General features: G+C 43.0%; 1 protein-coding gene across 1 annotated transcript; it reads left to right on the top strand.

Moving 5' to 3' along the window:
- The first annotated feature begins 15,634 nt into the window (after positions 1-15,634).
- On the top strand, positions 15,635-20,929 carry LOC100284265 (eukaryotic translation initiation factor 3 subunit 6). The gene is made up of 7 exons (NM_001157160.2): positions 15,635-16,135; positions 17,269-17,496; positions 17,583-17,704; positions 18,152-18,371; positions 19,509-19,651; positions 20,275-20,412; positions 20,593-20,929. Exons 1-7 carry the CDS (start codon positions 15,773-15,775, stop codon positions 20,687-20,689), a joined length of 1,311 nt encoding a protein of 436 aa, NP_001150632.2. The 5' UTR covers positions 15,635-15,772; the 3' UTR covers positions 20,690-20,929.
- The last annotated feature ends 437 nt before the right edge of the window (positions 20,930-21,366 follow it).

Genomic DNA, 21,366 nt, shown 5'->3' on the forward strand with positions numbered 1-21,366 from the left:
CAGGATTCATCAACTCATTTTAGTACTTGAGCAACAGATTGATAACTGAATTAAAAAACCAGCATCCAGCGGTGGCATATTGCAGTTGTAGTACTAAAAGGAACCTTGACAAGATGCGGCTCAGACTCCAATTCACCGGAAATTGTTAGTTATGCTCTTCTGGGATTCTTGCGAACTGTTACAGTTATCCCGGGATTTCACAAATAGCAATGGACCAAAGAGTCTTCATCTGACCGTTCGTTTATACGTGGACGACATCGATCGGCAATGCAACCGAGTCACAAAACTACATAACCCACATCCTTCTACTCCAGAAATTTGGGGCTAACCACTAGAACACACGTATTTTAGTGTTTAGAAATAAATAATAAATATATTTGCATCCTAGGCGCTGCTCCCCGCGCCCCGTCTCCCGCCTCGTGGCAACGCACGGGCACATATCTAGTATGCACAATAATTACTGGAATTATCAATATTTCTTGACATCCATAATACGGCGAACAAGATTCCTCAACTCATTTCAGTACTTGAGCAACAGATTGATAACTGAATTAGAAAACCAGCATCCAGCGGCGACATATTGCAATACTAAAAGGAACCTTGACAAGATGCGGCTCAGACTCCAATTCACCGGAAATTGTTAGTTATGCTCTTCTGTGATTCTTGCGAACTGCTACAGTTATCCCAGGATTTCACAAATAGCAATGGACTAAAGAGGCATCATCTAACCGTTCGTTTATACGTGGGCGACATCGATCGGCAACGCAGCCAAGCCACAAAACTACATAACCCACATCCTTCTACTCCAGAAATTTGGGGCTAACCACTAGAACACACGTATTTTAGTGTTTAGAAATAAACAATAATTATATTAGCAGCCTAGGCGCCGCTCCCCATGCCCCCTCTCCCGCCTCGTGCCAACACACGGGCACATACCTAGTATGCACAATAATTACTGGAATTACTAATATTTCTTGACATCCATAATACGGCAGATAGGATTCATCAACTCATTTCAATACTTGAGCAACAGATTGATAACTGAATTAAAAAACCAGCATCCCGCGGCGGCATTTTGTAGTTGCAGTACTAAAAGGAACCTTGACAAGATGCGGCTCAGACTCCAATTCACCGGAAATTGTTAGTTATGCTCTTCCGGGATTCTTGCAAACTGTTACAGTTATCCCGGGATTTCACAAATAGCAATGGACCAAAGAGGCATTATCTGACCGTTCGTTTATTCGTGGACAACATCGATCGGCAAGGCAATCGAGCCACAAAACTACATAACCTACATCTTTCTACTGCAGACATTTGGGGCTAATCACTAGAACACATGTATTTTAGTGTTTAGAAATAAATAATAATTATATTTGCAGCCTAGGCGCCGCTCCAAACGCCTCCCCTCTCTCGCCTCGTGGCAACGCACGGGCCCATACCTAGTATGCACAATAATTACTGGAACTATCAATATTCCTTGACATCCATAATACGGCGGACAGGATTCATCAACTCATTTCAGTACTTGAGCAACAGATTGATAATTGAATTAAAAAACTAGCATCTAGCGGTGGCATATTGCAGTTGCAGTACTAAAAAGAATGACAAGATGCGACTCAGACTCCAATTCACCGGAAATTGTTAGTTATGCTCTTTCGAGATTCTTGCGAACTATTATAGTTATCCCGGGATTTCACAAATAGCAATGGACCAAAGAGGCATCATCTGACCGTTTGTTTATACGTGGACGACATCGATCGACAAGGCAATCGAGCCACAAAACTACATAACCCGCATCCTTCTACTCCAAAAATTTGAGGCTAACCACTAGAACACACGTATTTTAGTGTTTAGAAATAAACAATAATTATATATGCAGCCTAAGCGCCGCTCCCCACGCCCCCTCTCTCGCCTCGTGGCAACGCACGGGCACATACCTGAAAGGGAAATGTGCCCTTGGGCCATCTCTAGTATATTTTGGTGATTAAGTGCACAACACATATTAAAGTGAGTAATTATGTGCCAACTGATGAATGAAGTGCAAATCAACAAGAAGGTATGATTCTAGAATTAGTACATTGGTTTTTTTGTATATATTTGTCTAAGTGCTTGAATCAGGAAAAGAAAGGGATTGGAAAGAGCTGGCTGTGTACAGCCAACTGCTGCTCAGTCTGGGTGCACCGGACTGTCCGGTGGTGCACAGGACAGTGTCCGGTGCGCCAGGCTGGGCTCTGGTGAACTGGCCACTCTCGGGAATTCGTCAGCGGCGTACGGCTATAATTCACCGGACTGTCCGGTGGTGCACCGGACTGTCCGGTCAGCCAATGGCTGCCAGCACAACGGTCGGTCGCGCAATCCGCGCGCGACGCGTGGCCCGAGCCGACGGTCGGCTTGGGGCACCGGACAGTGTCCGGTGCGCCAACGGCTACAATTCTGCAACGGTCGGCTGTGCCATTTTAGGAAGGAGATCCGCACCGGACAATGAACAGTGGATGTTCGGTGGTGCACCGGACTGTCCGGTGCACCACCCGACAGAAAGCAAGAATTGCCTTCCAAGAATGCCTCCAACTGCTCCTAGCTGCCTTGGGGCTATAAAAGGGACCCCTAGGCGCATGGAGGAGTAACCCAAGCATACTTTGAGCATTCTAAGTCTTCCACGCTCCATCTCCGCGCACTTGATTGACTTTCTTAGTGATTTGAGCTATGTTCTAGTGGTGAACTTGTTGTGATTCATTTGAGCTCAAGTCTTGGTTGTGTGTGTGCGTATTACTGCGGATTTGTGTGTGTTGCTTCCCTCCCTTACTCTAAGTGCTTTCACTTTGATCTTTGTTGTAAGGGCGAGAGACTCCAAGTTGTGGAGATTCCTCGCAAACGGGAAAGAGTATAAGAAAGAAAACAACCGTGGTATTCAAGTGGATCATTGGATCACTTGAAAGGGGTTGAGTGCAACCCTCGTCCATTGGGACACCACAACGTGGAGTAGGCAAGTGTTATACTTGGCCGAACCACGGGATAAATCATCGTGTTTCTTGTGCTTGTTTTCTTTGTGACTATTGTGTTTCACAAGAGCTCGGTTCTTAGCCACTTGATTCTATTGTGCTAACACTTAACCAAGTTTTGTGGCTATAAGTTTTAAGTTTTTTCAGGATCACCTATTCACCCCCCCTCTAGGTGCTCTCAATTGGTATCGGAGCTGTTCTCTTCACGAAAGGGACTAATCGCCTGAAGAGATGGATCCTAAGGGAAAGGGGATGGTGGTCAACGATAAGGAGAAGGAATCCGTCTTCAACGAGCCAAGAGATGACAAGTCTACTGACTCTGGCTTGAGTCACAAGAAGAAGGACGGGAAGAAGAAGAGGCGCATCAAGAAGATAGTCTACTACGACAGCGACGAGTCTTCTTCTTCCCAAAGAGACGACGACGACGAGAAAAAGAAAACGGTTAACTCAAACTTTTCTTTTGACTATTCTTGTATTCAGTCTAACTCAAATGCTCATTTACTTTTGATTCCACTTGGGAAACCTCCGCACTTTGATGGAGAAGACTACTCATTTTGGAGTCACAAAATGCGTAGTCACCTATTCTCTCTCCATCCAAGTATTTGGGAGATCGTTGAAAACAGAATGCTTTTTGATAGTACTGACAATCCCGTTTTCATTAATGAGCAAATCCATAAAAATGCACAAGCTACCACTGTTTTGCTAGCATCCTTGTGCAGGGACGAGTACCACAAGGTGAGCGGCTTGGATAATGCCAAGCAAATTTGGGACACCCTCAAGATTTCTCATGAGGGGAATGACACCACCATGATCACCAAGATAGAGTTGGTGGAAGGCGAACTAGGAAGGTTCGCAATGATCAGAGGGGAGGAGCCAACCCAAACGTACAACAGGCTCAAGACCCTGGTCAACAAGATCAGGAGCTATGGAAGCACGAGATGGACGGACCACGACGTCGTCTGACTTATGCTCAGGTCCTTCACTGTACTTGATCCTCATCTTGTGAATTCTATCCGTGAAAATCCTAGGTACACCAAGATGACGCCCGAGGAAATACTCAGAAAGTTCGTAAGCGGGCGTATGATGATCAAGGAAGCAAGATACGTTGATGAGGCATTGAATGGTCCAATGCCCATCTACGAGCCTCAAATGGTTGCTCTCAAAGCAACAAGTAGCATGGAGGCACTACCTAGCAAGGTGGCGCAAGTTGAGGCGGCCGGGCTAAATGAGGATGAAATGGCCCTCATTATCAAGCGCTTCAAGACCGCATTGAAGGGACGCAAGTAGTACTCAAACAAGAACAAGGCAAAGGGAAAGCGTTCCTGCTTCAAGTGCGGTAAGACAGGTCATTTTATTGCTCAATGTCCCGATAATGAAAATGACCAGGGAGACGAAAGACATGGGAAGAGGGAGAACAAGAAGGTTTACAAGAAGGCGAAGGGCGAGGCACACCTTGGCAAAGAGTGGGACTCGGATTGTTCTTCGTCCGACTCCGACGACGAAGGACTCGCCGCCTCGACCTTCAACAAATCGTCACTCTTTCCCAACGAGCGCCATACTTGCCTAATGACAAAGGAGAAGAAGGTAAACGCTCGAGAAACTCCTAAGTACTCTACTTCTAGTGATGAGGACTCTAGTGATAATGAAGTAGATTACACTAGCTTGTTCAAAGGATTAGATAGAGCTAAAGTAGAAAAGATTAATGAGTTGATTGATGCATTGAATGAAAAAGATAGACTGCTAGAGAGGCAAGATGACATCTTGTATGAGGAACATGACAAATTTGTTAGTGTTCAAAAGTCTCTTGCCTTAGAGATTAAAAGGAATGAATTACTATCTTTTGAATTATCTATTTGCAATGAATCTATTTCTAGCTTGAAGATTTTGAATAATGATTTAAATGCTAAGCTAGAGGTAGTTAATAAATCTAGTCCTTGTGTAGAGCATGTTTTAATTTGCAATAGATGCAAGGATTTTAATGTTGATGCTTGTGATGAACATTTAATTTCTATTTCTAAATTAAATGATGAAGTAGCAAGTCTTAATGCTCAACTTAAGACTTGCAAAAGTGATTTTGATAAATTAAAATTTGCTAGGGATGCCTACACTGTTGGTAGACACCCCTCAATTAAGGATGGGCTTGGCTTTAAGAGGGAAGCCAAGAACTTAACAAGTCAAAGGGCTCCCATTTTCAACAAGGAAAAAGGGAAGGCTCCTATGGTAGTAGTAGTCAAAAGAATCATGCATTTATTTATGATAGAAAATTTTCTAGGAATACTCACCATAATAGGAGTTATAATGCCTATGATTCACATGCCATGATTGTTTCAAGTTCTTCCTTTGTGCATAGTAGAAATATGCCTAGAAACAATGTTGTTCATCATGTGCCTAAGAAAATGCAAAATAAATCTGCTACTGTTTTTCATGCCTGCAACACTGATTTCGTACTTTCATATAAAAATAAGAAAGTGGTTGCTAGGAAGTTGGGGGCCAAATGCAAGGGAGATAAGACTTGCATTTGGGTCCCAAAGGATATTGTAACTAACCTTGTAGGACCCAACAAGAGTTGGGTACCTAAGACCCAAGCCTAATTTGCCTTGCAGGTTTATGCATCCGGGGGCTCAAGCTAGATTATCGACAGCGGATGCACAAACCACATGACAGGGGAGAAGAAGATGTTTTCTTCCTACGTCAAGAGCAAAGATTCCCAAGATTCGATCATCTTTGGAGATGGGAACCAAGGCAAGGTTAAAGGTCTAGAAAGATAGCTATTTCTTCCGAGCATTCCATATCTAATGTGTTCTTAGTTGAATCGCTCGGGTATAACTTGTTATCCGTTAGTCAACTATGTAATATGGGTTACAATTGCTTATTTACCAATGTAGATGTGTCTGTCTTTAGAAGGAGTGATGGTTCATTAGCTTTTAAGGGTGTACTAGACGGCAAACTCTATTTAGTTGATTTTTTGAAGGAGGAGGCCGATCTAGACACATGCTTGATCGCTAAGACTAGCATGGGTTGGCTGTGGCATCGCCGTCTAGCACATGTTGGGATGAAGAACCTTCATAAACTTCTAAAGGGAGAACATGTGTTAGGACTAACCAATGTAACTTTCGAAAAAGATAGACCTTGTGCAGCTTGTCAAGCAGGTAAACAGGTGAGAAGTACTCATCACAACAAGAATGTGATGACCACATCAAGACCCCTGGAGCTACTTCACATGGACCTCTTCGGACCCGTCGCCTACCTCAGCATCGGGGGAAGTAAGTATGGTCTTGTTATTGTTGATGATTTTTCCCGCTTCACTTGGGTATTCTTTTTGCAGGATAAAACAGAAACCCAAGGGACCCTTAAGCGCTTCCTAAGGAGAGCTCAAAATGAGTTTGAGCTCAAGGTGAAAAAGATAAGAAGCGACAACGGGTCCGAGTTCAAGAACCTTCAAGTGGAGGAGTATCTTGAGGAGGAAGGAATCAAGCACGAGTTCTCCGCTCCCTACACACCTCAGCAAAATGGTGTGGTAGAAAGGAAGAATAGGATGCTCATAGACATGGCGAGGACGATGCTTGGAGAATTCAAGACTCCCGAGCGGTTTTGGTCGGAAGCTGTGAACACAGCTTGCCACGCCATAAACCGGGTCTACCTTCATCGCCTCCTCAAGAAGACGTCGTACGAACTTCTAACCGGTAATAAACCCAATGTATCATACTTTCGTGTATTTGGGAGTAAATGTTATATTCTAGTGAAGAAAGGTAGGAATTCCAAATTTGCTCCCAAGGTTGTAGAAGGGGTTTTGTTAGGATATGACTCAAATACAAAGGCGTATAGGGTCTTCAACAAATCATCGGGTTTGGTTGAAGTCTCTAGTGACGTTGTATTTGATGAGACTAATGGCTCTCCAAGAGAGCAAGTTGATCTTGATGATGTAGATGAAGATGACGTTCCAACGGCCGCAATACACACCATGGCAATTGGAGATGTGCAACCACAGGAACAGAAAGAGCAAGATCAACCTTCTTCCTCAACAATGGTGCATCCCCCAACTCAAGACAATGAACAGGTTCATCAAGAAGAGGCGTGTGATCAAGGGGGAGCACAAGATGATCAAGTTATGGAGGAAGAAGCACCACAAGCCCCTCCCACTCTAGTCCGAGCGACGATTCAAAGGAACCATCCCGTCGACCAGATTTTGGGTGATATAAGCAAGGGAGTAACTACTCGCTCTAGATTAGTTAATTTCTGTGAGCATTACTCGTTTGTCTCTTCTATTGATCCTTTCAGGGTAGAAGAGGCCTTGCTAGATCCAGACTGGTTGTTAGCCATGCAGGAAGAGCTCAATAACTTCAAGCGAAATGAAGTTTGGACCCTGATGCCACGTCCAAAGCAAAACGTTGTGGGAACCAAGTGGGTGTTCCGCAACAAGCAAGACGAGCACGGAGTGGTGACAAGGAACAAGGCTCGACTTGTGGCAAAAGGTTATGCCCAAGTCGCAGGTTTGGACTTTGAGGAGACTTTTGCTCCTGTGGCTAGGCTAGAGTCTATTCGCATTTTGTTAGCCTATGTCGCTCACCATTCCTTCAGGTTGTTCCAAATGGATGTAAAGAGCGCCTTCCTCAATAGGCCAATCAAGGAGGAGGTGTACGTGGAGCAACCCCCTGGCTTTGAGGATGAACGGTACCCCGACCATGTGTGTAAGCTCTCTAAGGCGCTCTATGGACTTAAGCAAGCCCCAAGAGCATGGTATGAATGCCTTAGAGATTTTCTAATTGCTAATGCTTTCAAGGTTGGGAAAGCCGATCCAACTCTTTTCACTAAGACTTGTGATGGTGATCTATTTGTATGCCAAATTTATGTCGATGACATAATATTTGGTTCTACTAACCAAAAGTCTTGTGAAGAGTTTAGCAGGGTGATGACACAGAAATTTGAGATGTCTATGATGGGTGAGTTGAACTACTTCCTTGGGTTTCAAGTGAAGCAACTCAAGGACGGCACCTTCATCTCTCAAACGAATTACACACAAGACTTGCTCAAGCGGTTCAGGATGAAGGACGCTAAGCCCACAAAGACTCCAATGGGAACCGACAGACATGTCGACCTCAACAAAGGAGGTAAGTCCGTTGATCAAAAGGCATACCGGTCTATGATAGGATCCTTGCTTTATTTATGTGCTAGTAGACCGGATATTATGCTTAGCGTATGCATGTGTGCTAGATTTCAATCCGATCCAAGGGAATGCCACCTAGTGGCCGTTAAGCGAATACTTAGATATTTAGTTGCTACGCCTTGCTTCAGGATCTGGTATCCAAAGGGGTCTACCTTTGACTTGATTGGATACTCAGACTCCGATTATGCTGGATGCAAGGTTGATAGGAAGAGTACATCAGGGACGTGCCAATTCCTAGGAAGGTCTCTGGTGTCTTGGAGTTCAAAGAAACAAACCTTCGTTGCCCTATCCACCGCTAAGGCCGAGTACGTTGCCGCAGGACAGTGTTGCGTGCAACTACTTTGGATGAGGCAAACCCTCCGGGACTTTGGCTACAATCTGAGCAAAGTCCCACTCCTATGTGATAATGAGAGTGCAATCTGCATGGCGGATAATCCTGTTGAACACAGCCGCACTAAGCACATAGACATCCGGCATCACTTTTTGAGAGACCACCAGCAAAAGGGAGATATCGAAGTGTTTTATGTTAGCACCGAGAACCAGCTAGCCGATATCTTTACCAAGCCTTTAGATGAGAAGACCTTTTGCAGGCTACTTAGTGAGCTAAATGTCTTAGATTCGCGGAACTTGGATTGATCTATAGCATACATGTGTTTTATGCCTTCGATCATGTAATTTATGCATTTCAATCGACTTTGTTCATTAGTAGTGCTCAAGTTGTACCCATGACCCCCGGACCTCACAAGTCCATTTGCAAGTGATGCACTTATTTAGGGGGAGGCATGCTACAACTTGACACTTTGAGACTAACCTGGTGTTTGAGTTTATTTGTTTTAGTCTCAAAAGTGGATTGAAAGGGAAAGGTGGACTTGGACCATGAAAGACTTCCAATGCACTCCGATGAGAGGGTAATTAACTCCGAGTTCATCTCTATGCACTTATTGTCGTTTGCTCTTAATTGACAATTTTTGGTGAGGCAATGAGGTTAAAAAGGGCCAAAAATGATCCCGTTTTGGTGCTTGATGCCAAAGGGGGAGAAAATAAGGCCAAAGAAAATGGATCAGCTACCACTTGAGAATTTTGAAAATAGTAGAGTTAGAGCTTTTGTTTTGTCAAAATACTCTTATTGTCAAAAGTGGGTCCCTTGTGGGGAGAATGTTTGATTATGGGAAAAGGGGGAGTTTTTGAATCCTTGATTAATTTCTCTTGGAATACCTCTCTTTATGCCTCAACAAGTGTGTTTGACTTAGAGATAGGAAATTGAATTTGATTTGCAAAAAACAAACCAAGTGGTGGAGAAGAACGATCCAAATATGTCAAATCTTGTTAAAAACTATTTTTGTTCTCATCTGCATTGATGTTGCACTTCTATTTGTTGCTCTTTGATGTGTTGGCATAAATCACCAAAAAGGGGGAGATTGAAAGGGAAATGTGCCCTTGGGCCATCTCTAGTATATTTTGGTGATTAAGTGCACAACACATATTAAAGTGAGTAATTATGTGCCAACTGATGAATGAAGTGCAAATCAACAAGAAGATATGATTCTAGACTTAGTACATTGGTTTTTGTGTACTAATATATTTGTCTAAGTGCTTGAATCAGGAAAAGAAAGGGATTGGAAAGAGTTGGTTGTGTACAACCAACTGCTGCTCAGTCTGGGTGCACCGGACTGTCCGGTGCGCCAGGCTGGGCTCTAGCGAACTGGCCACTCTCGGGAATTCGTCGGCGGCGTACGGGTATAATTCACCGGACTGTCCGGTGGTGCACCAGACTGTCTGGTGAGCCAACGACCGCCAGCGCAACGGTCGGTCGCACAATCCGCGCGCGACGCGTGGCCCCAGCCAACGGTCGGCTGGGGGCACCGGACTGTCCGGTGTGCACCGGACAGTGTCCGGTGCGCCAACGGCTACAATTCTGCAACGGTCGGTTGTGCCATTTTAGGAAGGAGATCCACACCGGACAATGAACAGTGGATGTCCGGTGGTGCACCGGACTGTTCGGTGCGCCACCCTACAGAAGGCAAGAATTGCCTTCCAAGAATGCCTCCAACGGCTCCTAGCTGCCTTGGGGCTATAAAAGGGACCCCTAGGCGCATGGAGGAGTAACCCAAGCATACTTTGAGCATTTTAAGTCTTCCACACTCCATCTCTGCGCACTTGATTGACTTTCTTAGTGATTTGAGCTATGTTCTAGTGGTGAACTTGTTGCGATTCATTTGAGCTCAAGTCTTGGTTGTGTGTGTGCGTATTACTGCGGATTTGTGTGTGTTGCTTCCCTCCCTTACTCTAAGTGCTTTCACTTTGATCTTTGTTGTAAGGGCGAGAGACTCCAAGTTGTGGAGATTCCTCGCAAACGGGAAAGAGTATAAGAAAGAAAACAATCGTGGTATTCAAGTGGATCATTGGATCATTTGAAAGGGGTTGAGTGCAACCCTCGTCCATTGGGACGCCACAACGTGGAGTAGGCAAGTGTTATACTTGGCCGAACCACGAGATAAATCATCGTGTTTCTTGTGCTTGTTTTCTTTGTGACTATTGTGTTTCATAAGAGCTCGATTCTTAGCCACTTGTTTCTATTGTGCTAACACTTAACCAAGTTTTGTGGCTATAAGTTTTAAGTTTTTTCAGGATCACCTATTCACCCCCCTCTAGGTGCTCTCAATACCTAGTATGCACAATAATTACTACAATTATCAATATTTCTTGACATCCATAATACGACGGACAGGATTCATCAACTCATTTCAGTACTTGAGCAACAGATTGATAACTGAATTAAAAAAACATCATCCAGCGGCGGCATATTGCAGTTACAGTACTAAAAGGAACCTTGACAAGATGCGGCTGAGACTCGAATTCACCGAAAATTGTTAGTTATGCTCTTCCGGGATTCTTGTGAACTGTTACAGTTATCCCGGGATTTCACAAATAGCAATGGACCAAAGAGGCATTATCTGACTGTTCGTTTATACGTGGACAACATCGATCGACAAGGCAACCGAGCCACAAAACTACAGAACCTGCATCATTCTACTCCAGAAATTTGGGGCTAACCACTAGAACACACGTATTTTAGTGTTTAGAAATAAACAATAATTATATTTGCAGCCTAAGCGCCCCTCCACACGCCTCCCCTCTCCCGCCTCGTAGCAACGCACGGACACATACCTAGTATGCACAATAATTACTGGAATTATCAATATTTCTTGACATCCATAATACGGCGGACATGATTCATCAACTCATTTAAGTACTTGAGCAACAGATTGATAACTGAATTAAAATACCAACATCCAGCGGTGACATATTGCAGTTGCAGTACTAAAAGGAACCTTGACAAGATGCGGCTCAGACTCGAATTCACTAGAAATTGTTAGTTATGCTCTTCCGGGATTCTTGCGAACTGTTACAGTTATCCCGGGATTTCATAGCAATAGACCAAAGAGGCATCATCTGACCGTTCGTTTATACGTGGATGACATCGATCGACAAGGCAACCGAGCCACAAAACTACATAACCCACATCCTTCTACTCCAGAAATTCGGGGCTAACCACTAGAACACATATATTTTAGTGTTTAGAAATAAACAATAATTATATTTGCAGCCTAGGCGCCGCTCCCCACGCCTCCCCTCTCCCGCCTCGTGGCAACACACGTGCACATACCTAGTATGCATAATAATTACTGAAATTATCAATATTTCTTGACATCCATAATACGGCGGACATGATTCATCAACTCATTTCAGTACTTGAGCAACACATCGATAACTGAATTAAAAAACCAGTATACAGCGGTGGCATATTGCAGTTGCAGTACTAAAAGGAACCTTGACAAGATGCGGCTCGGACTCCAATTCACCGGAAATTGTTAGTTATGCTCTTCCGAGATTCTTGCGAACTGTTACAGTTATCCCAGGATTTCACAAATAGCAATGGACCAAAGATGCATTATCTGACCGTTCGTTTATACGTGGACGACATCGATCGTCAAGGCAACCGAGCCACAAAACTACATAACCCACATCCTTCTACTCCAGAAATTTGGGGCTAACCACTAGAACACACACATTTTAGTGTTTAGAAATAAACAATAATTATATTTGAAGCCTAGGCACCGCTCCTCAAGCCCCCTCTCCCGCCTCGTGGGAACGCACGGGTACATCTCTAGTATGCACAATAATTACTGAATTATCAATATTTCTTGGTATCCATAATACGCGCGGACAGGATTCATCAACTCATTTCAGTACTTGAGGAATAGATTGATAACTGAATTTAAAAACCGGCATCCAGCGACGGCATATTGCAGTTGCAGTACTAAAAGGAACCTTGACAAGATGCGGCTCAGACTCCAATTCACCGGAAATTTTTAGTTATGCTCTTCCAGGATTCTTGCGAACTGTTATAGTTATCCCGGGATTTTCACAAATAGAAATGGACCAAAGAGGCATCATCTGATCGTTCGTTTATACGTGGACGATATCGATCGGCAAGGCAACCGAGCCACAAAACTACATAACCCACATCCTTCCACTACAGAAATTTGGGGCTAACCAATAGAACACACGTATTTTAGTGTTTAGAAATAAACAATAATTATATTTACAGCCTAGGCACCGCTCCCCACGCCTCCCCTCTCCCGCCTCACGACAACGCACGGGCACATACCTAGTATGCACAATAATTACTTGAATTATCAATATTATTTGACATCCATAATACGGCGGACATGATTTATCAACTCATTTCAGTACTTGAGCAACAGATTGATAATTGAATTAAAAAACCATCATCCAGCGGTGGCATATTACAGTTGCAGTACTAAACGGAACCTTGACAAGATGCGGCTCAGACTCCAATTCACCGAAAATTGTTAGTTATGCTCTTCCGGGATTTTTGTGAACTGTTACAATTATCCCGGGATTTCACAAATAGCAATGGACCAAAGATGCATTATTTGACCGTTCGTTTATACGTGGACAACATCGATCGGCAAGGCAACAAAGCCACAAAACTACATAACCCACATCCTTCTACTCCAGAAATTTGGGGCTAACCACTAGAACACACGTATTTTAGTGTTTAGAAATAAACAATAATTATATTTGCAGCCTAGACGCCGCTCCCCACGCCCCCCTCACCGCCTCGTGGCAATGCACGGACACATACCTAGTATGCACAATAATTACTGAACTTATCAATATTTCTTGACATCCATAATACGACGGACATGATTCATCAACTCATTTCAGTAGTTGAGCAGAAGATTGATAACTGAATTAAAAACCAAGCATCCAGCGGCGACATATTGCAGTACTAAAAGGAATCTTGACAAGATGCGACTCAGACTCCAATTCACCGAAAATTGTTAGTTATGCTCTTCCGGGATTCTTGCGAACTGTTACAGTTATCCCGGGATTTCACAAATAGCAATGGACCAAAGAGACATCATCTGACCGTTCATTTATACATGGACGACATCGATCGGCAAGGCAACCGAGCCACAAAACTACGACCGCGTTTGGATGAAATATAGATATTCAAAATCTAGATTTTGTATTATCTAGATTATGTATGATCTCTATCTAGCTTGTTTGGATTGTAGATATTTAGAGCTGCACATCGAACATATATTCCTTTGTTGTCCTTACCTTCTCTGCTACAGGTACCATTTTCAAGGTTATATTTGTCTTTTCAACATCTGTTGGTTGTAGAATCTCCTTTTATCACCCAACCATGGATACAAGATTTTGGACCGGATAATGCACTGCATCTAAAATATAGCCCGTTTGAATCTCTATGATATATTTCCGTTTTTTTTTTGCATTTTGGTCCTTTCTCGAAAAAAAATCACGTTTAGACCCTAAAAAATTTTAATGTCATTTTTGGACCCTTTGCTCGGCGCCGTAGCCTATGGCGCCGAGGTAACACAGCTCGGCGCCATAGGCTATGGCGCTGAGGTACGTGCTGCGCTGGCACAAACGAACGTCGTGGCGCCGACGTGGCACTGAGCTCGGCGCCATAGATGTTGGCGCCGAGCTCAATTTTGTACACAAAATTTGTCTAGCTTAGTCGGTGAAACACAAGGCTCTTAACTTTGTGGTGGTGTGTTCGAGCCACACGATGGGTGTTTTTTAATACTTTTTGTCTTTGTCACTGATTTATTTTTTTTTGTTGTACAGATTTTTCGTTTATGTCGCTGATTTGTCCGTCTAAATTGATTTCTCATATAATTTTTTTTATTTTTGTGACTAATTTGTTTATTCGTCCAGATATTTTTTTGTTTATCCGGATGCATGCGTGTGGTATATAGTACTACTAGAAGTCTGCATGCATATATCTGCTAGTGGTGCTTTCATTTGCACTCGAGTGGTGCTCCACGTAAGAGGTGAAATAATAGTGGTTAAGGCACATCTGATCGAGTGCTTGGCAAAAATATGACGATAAGTTGACAACTTGTAATACTATTACTTAAATATGTTGAGAATTGTTCTTTTAAATAAAAAAGAAGAGGCGCTAATGTGAAGAGTGCTGGTGATAGCACCAAATTTGGCACATGAAAACGGTCGGTCGGTCCGCGCCTGGGATGGTCCGCGAGTGTAGTCTAGATGCTCCATGATTATATTAACTCGGACGAAAGACCCTTTCCTGAGCGTGCTTGTTCGGTTAATCACGCGGGAATATGTCGGGAAACGCCATGAGATAAGTATATAATGGAGTATACTTTTATTTAGTGCAGAGGAAAAAAGATGAATATGTGTGCTTCTTTTTACTGGGAATATGTTATTATGTATCTAGAATTTATGTTCAAAAGAACTCAATGAAAATATAATATTTTTATTTGGTCATGATTGAAGTAAGAGTGTTCTCATTTGATTTTTATTGTGGTTAGCTGAGCAAACAAGGGGGAAGTTGACGGCTTGCGACCACTGTGGCACACAGCCGCTGTGCTCGCCGGAACAAATCAATCACAAAAACAAAAAAAATCTGGATAAGAAATAAATCTGGACGGACAAATCAGCGACATAAACGAAAAACCTGGACAACAAAAAAACAAATAAGTGACAAAGACAAAATATTAAAAATACCCATTGTGGGGCTCGAACCCACAACCACAAGGTTAAAAGCCTTGTATTTTATCAACTGAGCTAGACAAGCTTTTTGTATAGAATTGAGCTCGGCGCCAAAAACTATGGCGCCGAGCTCGATGCCACGTCGGCGACACGACGTTCGTTTGTGCCAGCACAGCACGTACCTCGGCGTCATAGCCTATGGCGCCGAGCTGTGTTACCTCGGCGCCATAGGCTACGGCGCCGAGCAAAGAATCAAAAATGACATTAAAATTTTCTAGAGTTTAAACGTGAATTTTCTTTCGAGAAAAGGCTAAAATGCAAAAAATTCGGGATATATTTTATGTGGGATTTTGAGAATCTCTATGAGATATTTTGTGGGATTTTCAGAATCCCTGTCGGATCCAAACGGAGCCTACATAACCCTTCCCTTCCTCGCTTCCCTCCTCCCCGCGCCGCCATACCCTCGAACCCGAGAGGAACCCTAACACCAAAACGCCCCCGGAGGCAGCTAGGAGAGCTCGAATCACCAGCCATGTCGGAGCACGACCTCACGGCGCTGATGGCGGCGCAGCTGGACCGCCACCTGGTGTTCCCCCTGCTGGAGTTCCTCCAGGAGCGGCAGCTCTACTCGGAGTCGGAGATCCTGGAGGCCAAGATCCGCCTCCTCAGCGGCACCAACATGGTCGACTACGCCATGGACATCCACAAGTCCCTCTACGGCACCGACGACGTGCCCGAGGACATGGTGAAGCGCCGCGCCGAGGTCGTCTCCAGGCTCAGGTCGCTCGAGGAGGCCGCAGCCCCGCTCGTCGCCTTCCTCCAGAACCCGCAGCTCGTGCAGGAGTTCAGGCCCGACAAACAGTACAACATCCACATGCTCCAGGAGCGATACCAGGTTCGGGTTCTCCCTACTCCCTCTGCTCAAGTCCCGTTTTCGAGACATGTATGTATACTTTGGTTGGCTAGGCATGCAGGTTTGTGGAATTCCGTGTTTATTAGATGTTGTTATGAAATTATGAGGTTGTGCGGTCATTAAGAAGTCTCAATTTGATTTGCTCATACATCGGAGCAATCTTAGGTAGTGTTTGGTTGAGGAGCCAAGTAGAACGGAGTCGTTCCATCCCTGATTCTAGGAACGGAGCCGCTCTGTTCTGTGTTTGGTAATCTGGAACGGAGCGGTTCTGTTTTTTGTTTGGTTGCAGAGTGAACGGAACGGAGCGTGACTGTGAGAGCGGGATTGGAACGGAGCGGCTCCGTTCCATTGATTTTTTGGAGCGGAATGGTTCCGGATCTGAGGAGAATATTCCCTAATTGGAGCCATTCCGTTCTAGTTACTTTGTAACCAAACAACAACAAAACTGGAACAGAACGGTTCCGTTCTACTTGGCTCTTCAACCAAACACTACCTTAACGTGCGTTTGGTTGCAATAACAGGACGGGGTGGGATGGGATGATCCCTCAAATTAGGTTGTTTGGTTCTGGATCAAGGGTTGGGACAGGACTATCCTAGTGTTGTCCCCGGTTGTTCCTTAAAATTGGAGGGACGAGAGAGGATGTTAGGGGCTAGGTGTTTAGTTAGCATATGATTTGGTCCTAGTTGTACACTATGTTGCGAGGAATCTTGAATTGGCTGAATGGTGACTTTAGCTCCCATATTATGGTAAGTAGATTGTGAGATGTGTTTTATTGGCACTATCTATAATTTAATATGTTATAGGCATTTTAGCACAGGTGTCCTAGAATATAGACATATGTAGTTCTTCCTATTATCTTAGTTGATTCCCTTGTATCTTATAGTCCAAAAAGTGGTTTCGCCATTGTGGCTAGTTCAGGTTTATGTTCTTTCAACTCTAGCAAGGGACAATTCACAGTGAGAGTTTTCTCTGCTGGAGCACTGTAGGGAAAGGACAATGCATATTAAATAAGATCAAAATTCAGATGAAACGTTGAAGCTGTGCATTTTTTATTGCTATAGCTTGTTTTGTGATAAATGCTAATGAATTGATCAATCCTTGTTTACCAATGCAGATCGGTCCTGACCAGATTGAAGCTCTGTATCAGTATGCCAAATTTCAGTTTGAGTGTGGTAACTACTCAGGGGCTGCTGATTACCTTTACCAGTATCGTGCTTTGTGCACAAACAGTGAGCGAAATGTGAGTGCCCTCTGGGGAAAGCTGGCAGCAGAAATCCTAATGCAGAACTGGGACGTAGCTTTGGAGGAACTCAACCGCTTGAAGGAAATAATTGATTCAAAGGTTCTAACTTCAATGTTTTGTTCTGTGTTCTTTGTTCTTTGTGTACACTATATCACCAACCATGTTCCTTCCTGATCTTTGGGCAGAACTTCTCATCACCTCTGAATCAGCTCCAGAACAGGATATGGCTGATGCATTGGGCTCTGTTCATCTTCTTTAACCATGAAAATGGTAGAAATGGGATCATTGATCTGTTCTTCCAGGACAGGTTCGTCTGTTACAATCTCAATATTTGTCATTTGCTGACATGAAATTACAATTTGTACCATTCTGGCAATAGTAGTTTTGGGAGCAGCATTTTATTATCAACAGTTATTGAGATATTAAAACATTCTTCGACATCTCCACATTTTTGTTTAGATGCATATAGATATTTTGATTCATAATTAGTGAACGCTGCATTTTTTATTGACGAAGTTCTTAGTTTTTTACTCTTAAATAAATGTATCAGGTGATATACGTGCATGTTTAAAACTACACTGTTTTCCACTAGTAGGTTTCACATAATTCTTTTTTTTGGAGAAATTTGAGCTTGATCCAAACTCGTTCTTTTGCAACTGTGTAATCCAGTTTGAGTCACTACTATTTTTTGTCTTTAAGATTATGTATGCTCAGAATATACTAGTAAATTTACATTCACTTGTTTCCCTTGCAGGTACTTGAATGCTATACAGACAAATGCACACCATCTTATTAGGTATCTAGCTACTGCAGTTGTTGTCAACAAAAGGAGAAGGAATATGCTTAAAGAGTTGATTAAGGTCATTCAACAGGAGCACCATAGCTACAAGGATCCCGTAACTGAATTTCTGGAATGCTTATATGTTAACTATGATTTTGATGGTGCTCAACAGAAACTCATAGAGTGTGAGCAGGTAACTTTGAGGTTGTTTTTCCTGCAATTTTCAAGTCCTCAATTTTGTTATTCACGTGTGTGCTTCTTGAATTATGGAAAAAGCCTGAAAGACAACACATCCTTTTTTTGTGTGCAAAACATCCTTCTGTGAAATGATCCTCAACCGTCAATTCTTTTAAATGTTCCCTAGTAAAATGATTTATTCTTGATGGTTCAAAAGTTTCCCTATTCCTTGGATGTATCATATGCATCGGGGATATCATATTGAAGAATCAGTATAATAATATGGACTATTTGGAGGGACCTTTAAATGAGCTTGGGGGTTTTGGGCTTAAAACATGTTTGAATGTAATTCCACATTCTTTGTGTGACAATAGCATTATCATCCCAACCATGCTTATTAAGGCATCACCTAGGCATCCAGCCGGCCAGGAGTGGACACCATGGGCCATGGCTGCTTGCCTCACCTGGAGGATGTTAGGCAAGCGCCTGGGCGTCCGCCCAGATGACGCCATGAGTTCGCCGCTCCGCCCTAGCCCAACTGTCTCATCTCTTATCCCTAATTCCCCTGCTATCTGCATCTGCTGCTGTGCCAGCCCTGCCATCTGTGCGCCGCCCCTTCCCTCAACAGCGCTGGCCCCCTTTGTCTCTACTCTGCACCTCGCCTCTGCAGTGCTGCGCGCGCCGTCTTCCTGCTCTCTGCAGCAGTGCTGCGCTGCCTACTCTTCCAAATGTTGGTGCTCCAAGTGATGAGAATGAGTGTGGCCTAAATGATACGGACTTAGATATCGATTAGGTGATGTTCTTCTACCACTCTACCTCATGTTTGAGTAATTGAGTTTATTTTTGATTATGCCATTGAATTTTTAGTTTGTTTGGTTGCTATGGTCAATGTGGACTTATCACCTATATTTGTTTGCGATGAAGTCTGAACTTGTACTCTTAATCTCTAAATTGCTACTGATTACTAACTACTGACCTTCTGCTGTCTTGCTGGAGTGTTGATGCCTAATTGGCGCCTAGGCGTTCAGGCAACCAGCTGGTGCCTGGCTGTGGTGCCATGACAACCATGATCCTAACAATCAGCAATAATAATTGTGATATGATATAAAACTTGTTAATGTACATCATCATGTTGTAATGTCTACTTTTCTAGGTTATACTGAATGATCCATTCCTGGGAAAGCGCATTGAAGAGGGAAATTTTGTCAGTGTTCCTTTGAGAGATGAGTTCCTTGAAAATGCTAGGCTTTTTATTTTCGAGACATACTGCCGTATCCATCGGTGCATCGATATCAGGTGTGGCAAAATTTCTCTTTCAGCAATGCTTTAGCAGGAGGATGATGATTGTTAAGTATAAGTATTGACACATTTTCAGATCTCTAATTTGTTTTCTAGTTAAACTATTTCACTCTTACTTATTCTGTCACTACTTGCTATAGTACATAGGTAGATGTTTTGAGATCTTGTTGTTAACCACAATAATTTCATGACCTGTGGGATATAGTACTTAACATTGTGTTTTGGCTGCACAATTTGGGAACCAGCATTCATTTTGGTTACTAAACATGTTAGTCTTGATTAAATGTGACATTCTCAGTGTCCACGTCCTCCACTTAGGGCGTGTACAATCCCATTTATTAGATGGTCTCTTAAGGGGTCTCTAGGGGGTTAAAAAAATACATACACGATTCTCCATACGTACTGTCTCTTAACTTCATTTATGATTCAGGCGCTCAGGATTGTACCATACAGTTTTTTTATTCTCTTGTACTTAGAAAACCGTTTCACAGGGTTGTACATGTCCTTATACTTCAGTTTTAATAGCAAATGTTGGTTTGTACCCAATATTTTATAGACCATATAGGAACTTGGTTTTGAAGTGATATAGTTTGTTGTTCTGATGTTCCTGCAACGGACAGCATGCTTGCTCAGAAGTTGAACATGAGCTACGATGAGGCCGAGTTGTGGATCATGAATTTGGTTAGAAGCTCAAAACTGGATGCCAGGATCGATTCAGTATCAGGAACTCTCATCATGACAACCAATCACGTCAATGTGTAAGTTCCTCTGTCCATGCCTGCACCATGTTGGTTAGTTCATAACATTTTTTTCTTTACACTTTTTACTACTAGGGCAATGCAATCTAGTTGAATACCAATAATCATGTGCTGTAGTGGGAATAGAGTTATGTTCTTTATTTTGTACCACATATTTACGGGGGAATACATCTTATGCAGCCATGAGCAGATTGTTGAGAGCTTGAAGGGCCTTAATATGAGGACCTACATGCTCGCAAAGAACATCGTTGAGCCAGCTCAGCAGGCAACTCGGTGAGGATAGCAGACTTCACAGTTTTGAGACGCCAAGGACTAGTTTAGAGACAACTGTAAACTTTTCGAGCTCTATTGTGTGGCATTGGATTTCAACACCTGGAAGGTGGCTTGCCGTTTGATACAGCTTGGAGTATTATGCTGACATTTTCAATATTTTGTAATCGGAACTTCGTAACAGTGGATCCTTCTCAATGTATTGCTATTATTTTATGCTGACATTTTCAACATCTTTCTCTATTAGTTTGATTACCATCTGTTTTGTTGAATTTATGAATGGTAGTGCACTGTTGGTCACCAGCTCTTATTCGATCAAAACAGGGCAACACAATTAATGGCAAGAGACCTTGGTTCCTTTAATCTATTCAGAATATATTAAAGGAAGAAGATTATAAGAATAATAGTAAGAACTTCGAACAAAACGAAGACATTTAAGAAAAACAATTAGTGCCGTACTATTTTTATTGCTTCTTATTATACACATTTACAAGTATTCCTTCGAAGAATTATAGATGTGAAGAAGATACAACTTCGTAGGCAAAACAACTCAGGTCTCAGCCAAAAAGGTGCTAACGGGTACAACTTTATGAGAATTATATTTATGTCCTCAGTCTTATACATGTTTGCTATAAAATCAATCGAGGGCATTGCCGACATTTCCTTCGTAGTCGTGTTTAACAT

The sequence above is a fragment of the Zea mays genome, chromosome 2 (genome assembly GCF_902167145.1).
Source record: "Zea mays cultivar B73 chromosome 2, Zm-B73-REFERENCE-NAM-5.0, whole genome shotgun sequence".
NCBI classification, from domain to species: domain Eukaryota; kingdom Viridiplantae; phylum Streptophyta; class Magnoliopsida; order Poales; family Poaceae; genus Zea; species Zea mays.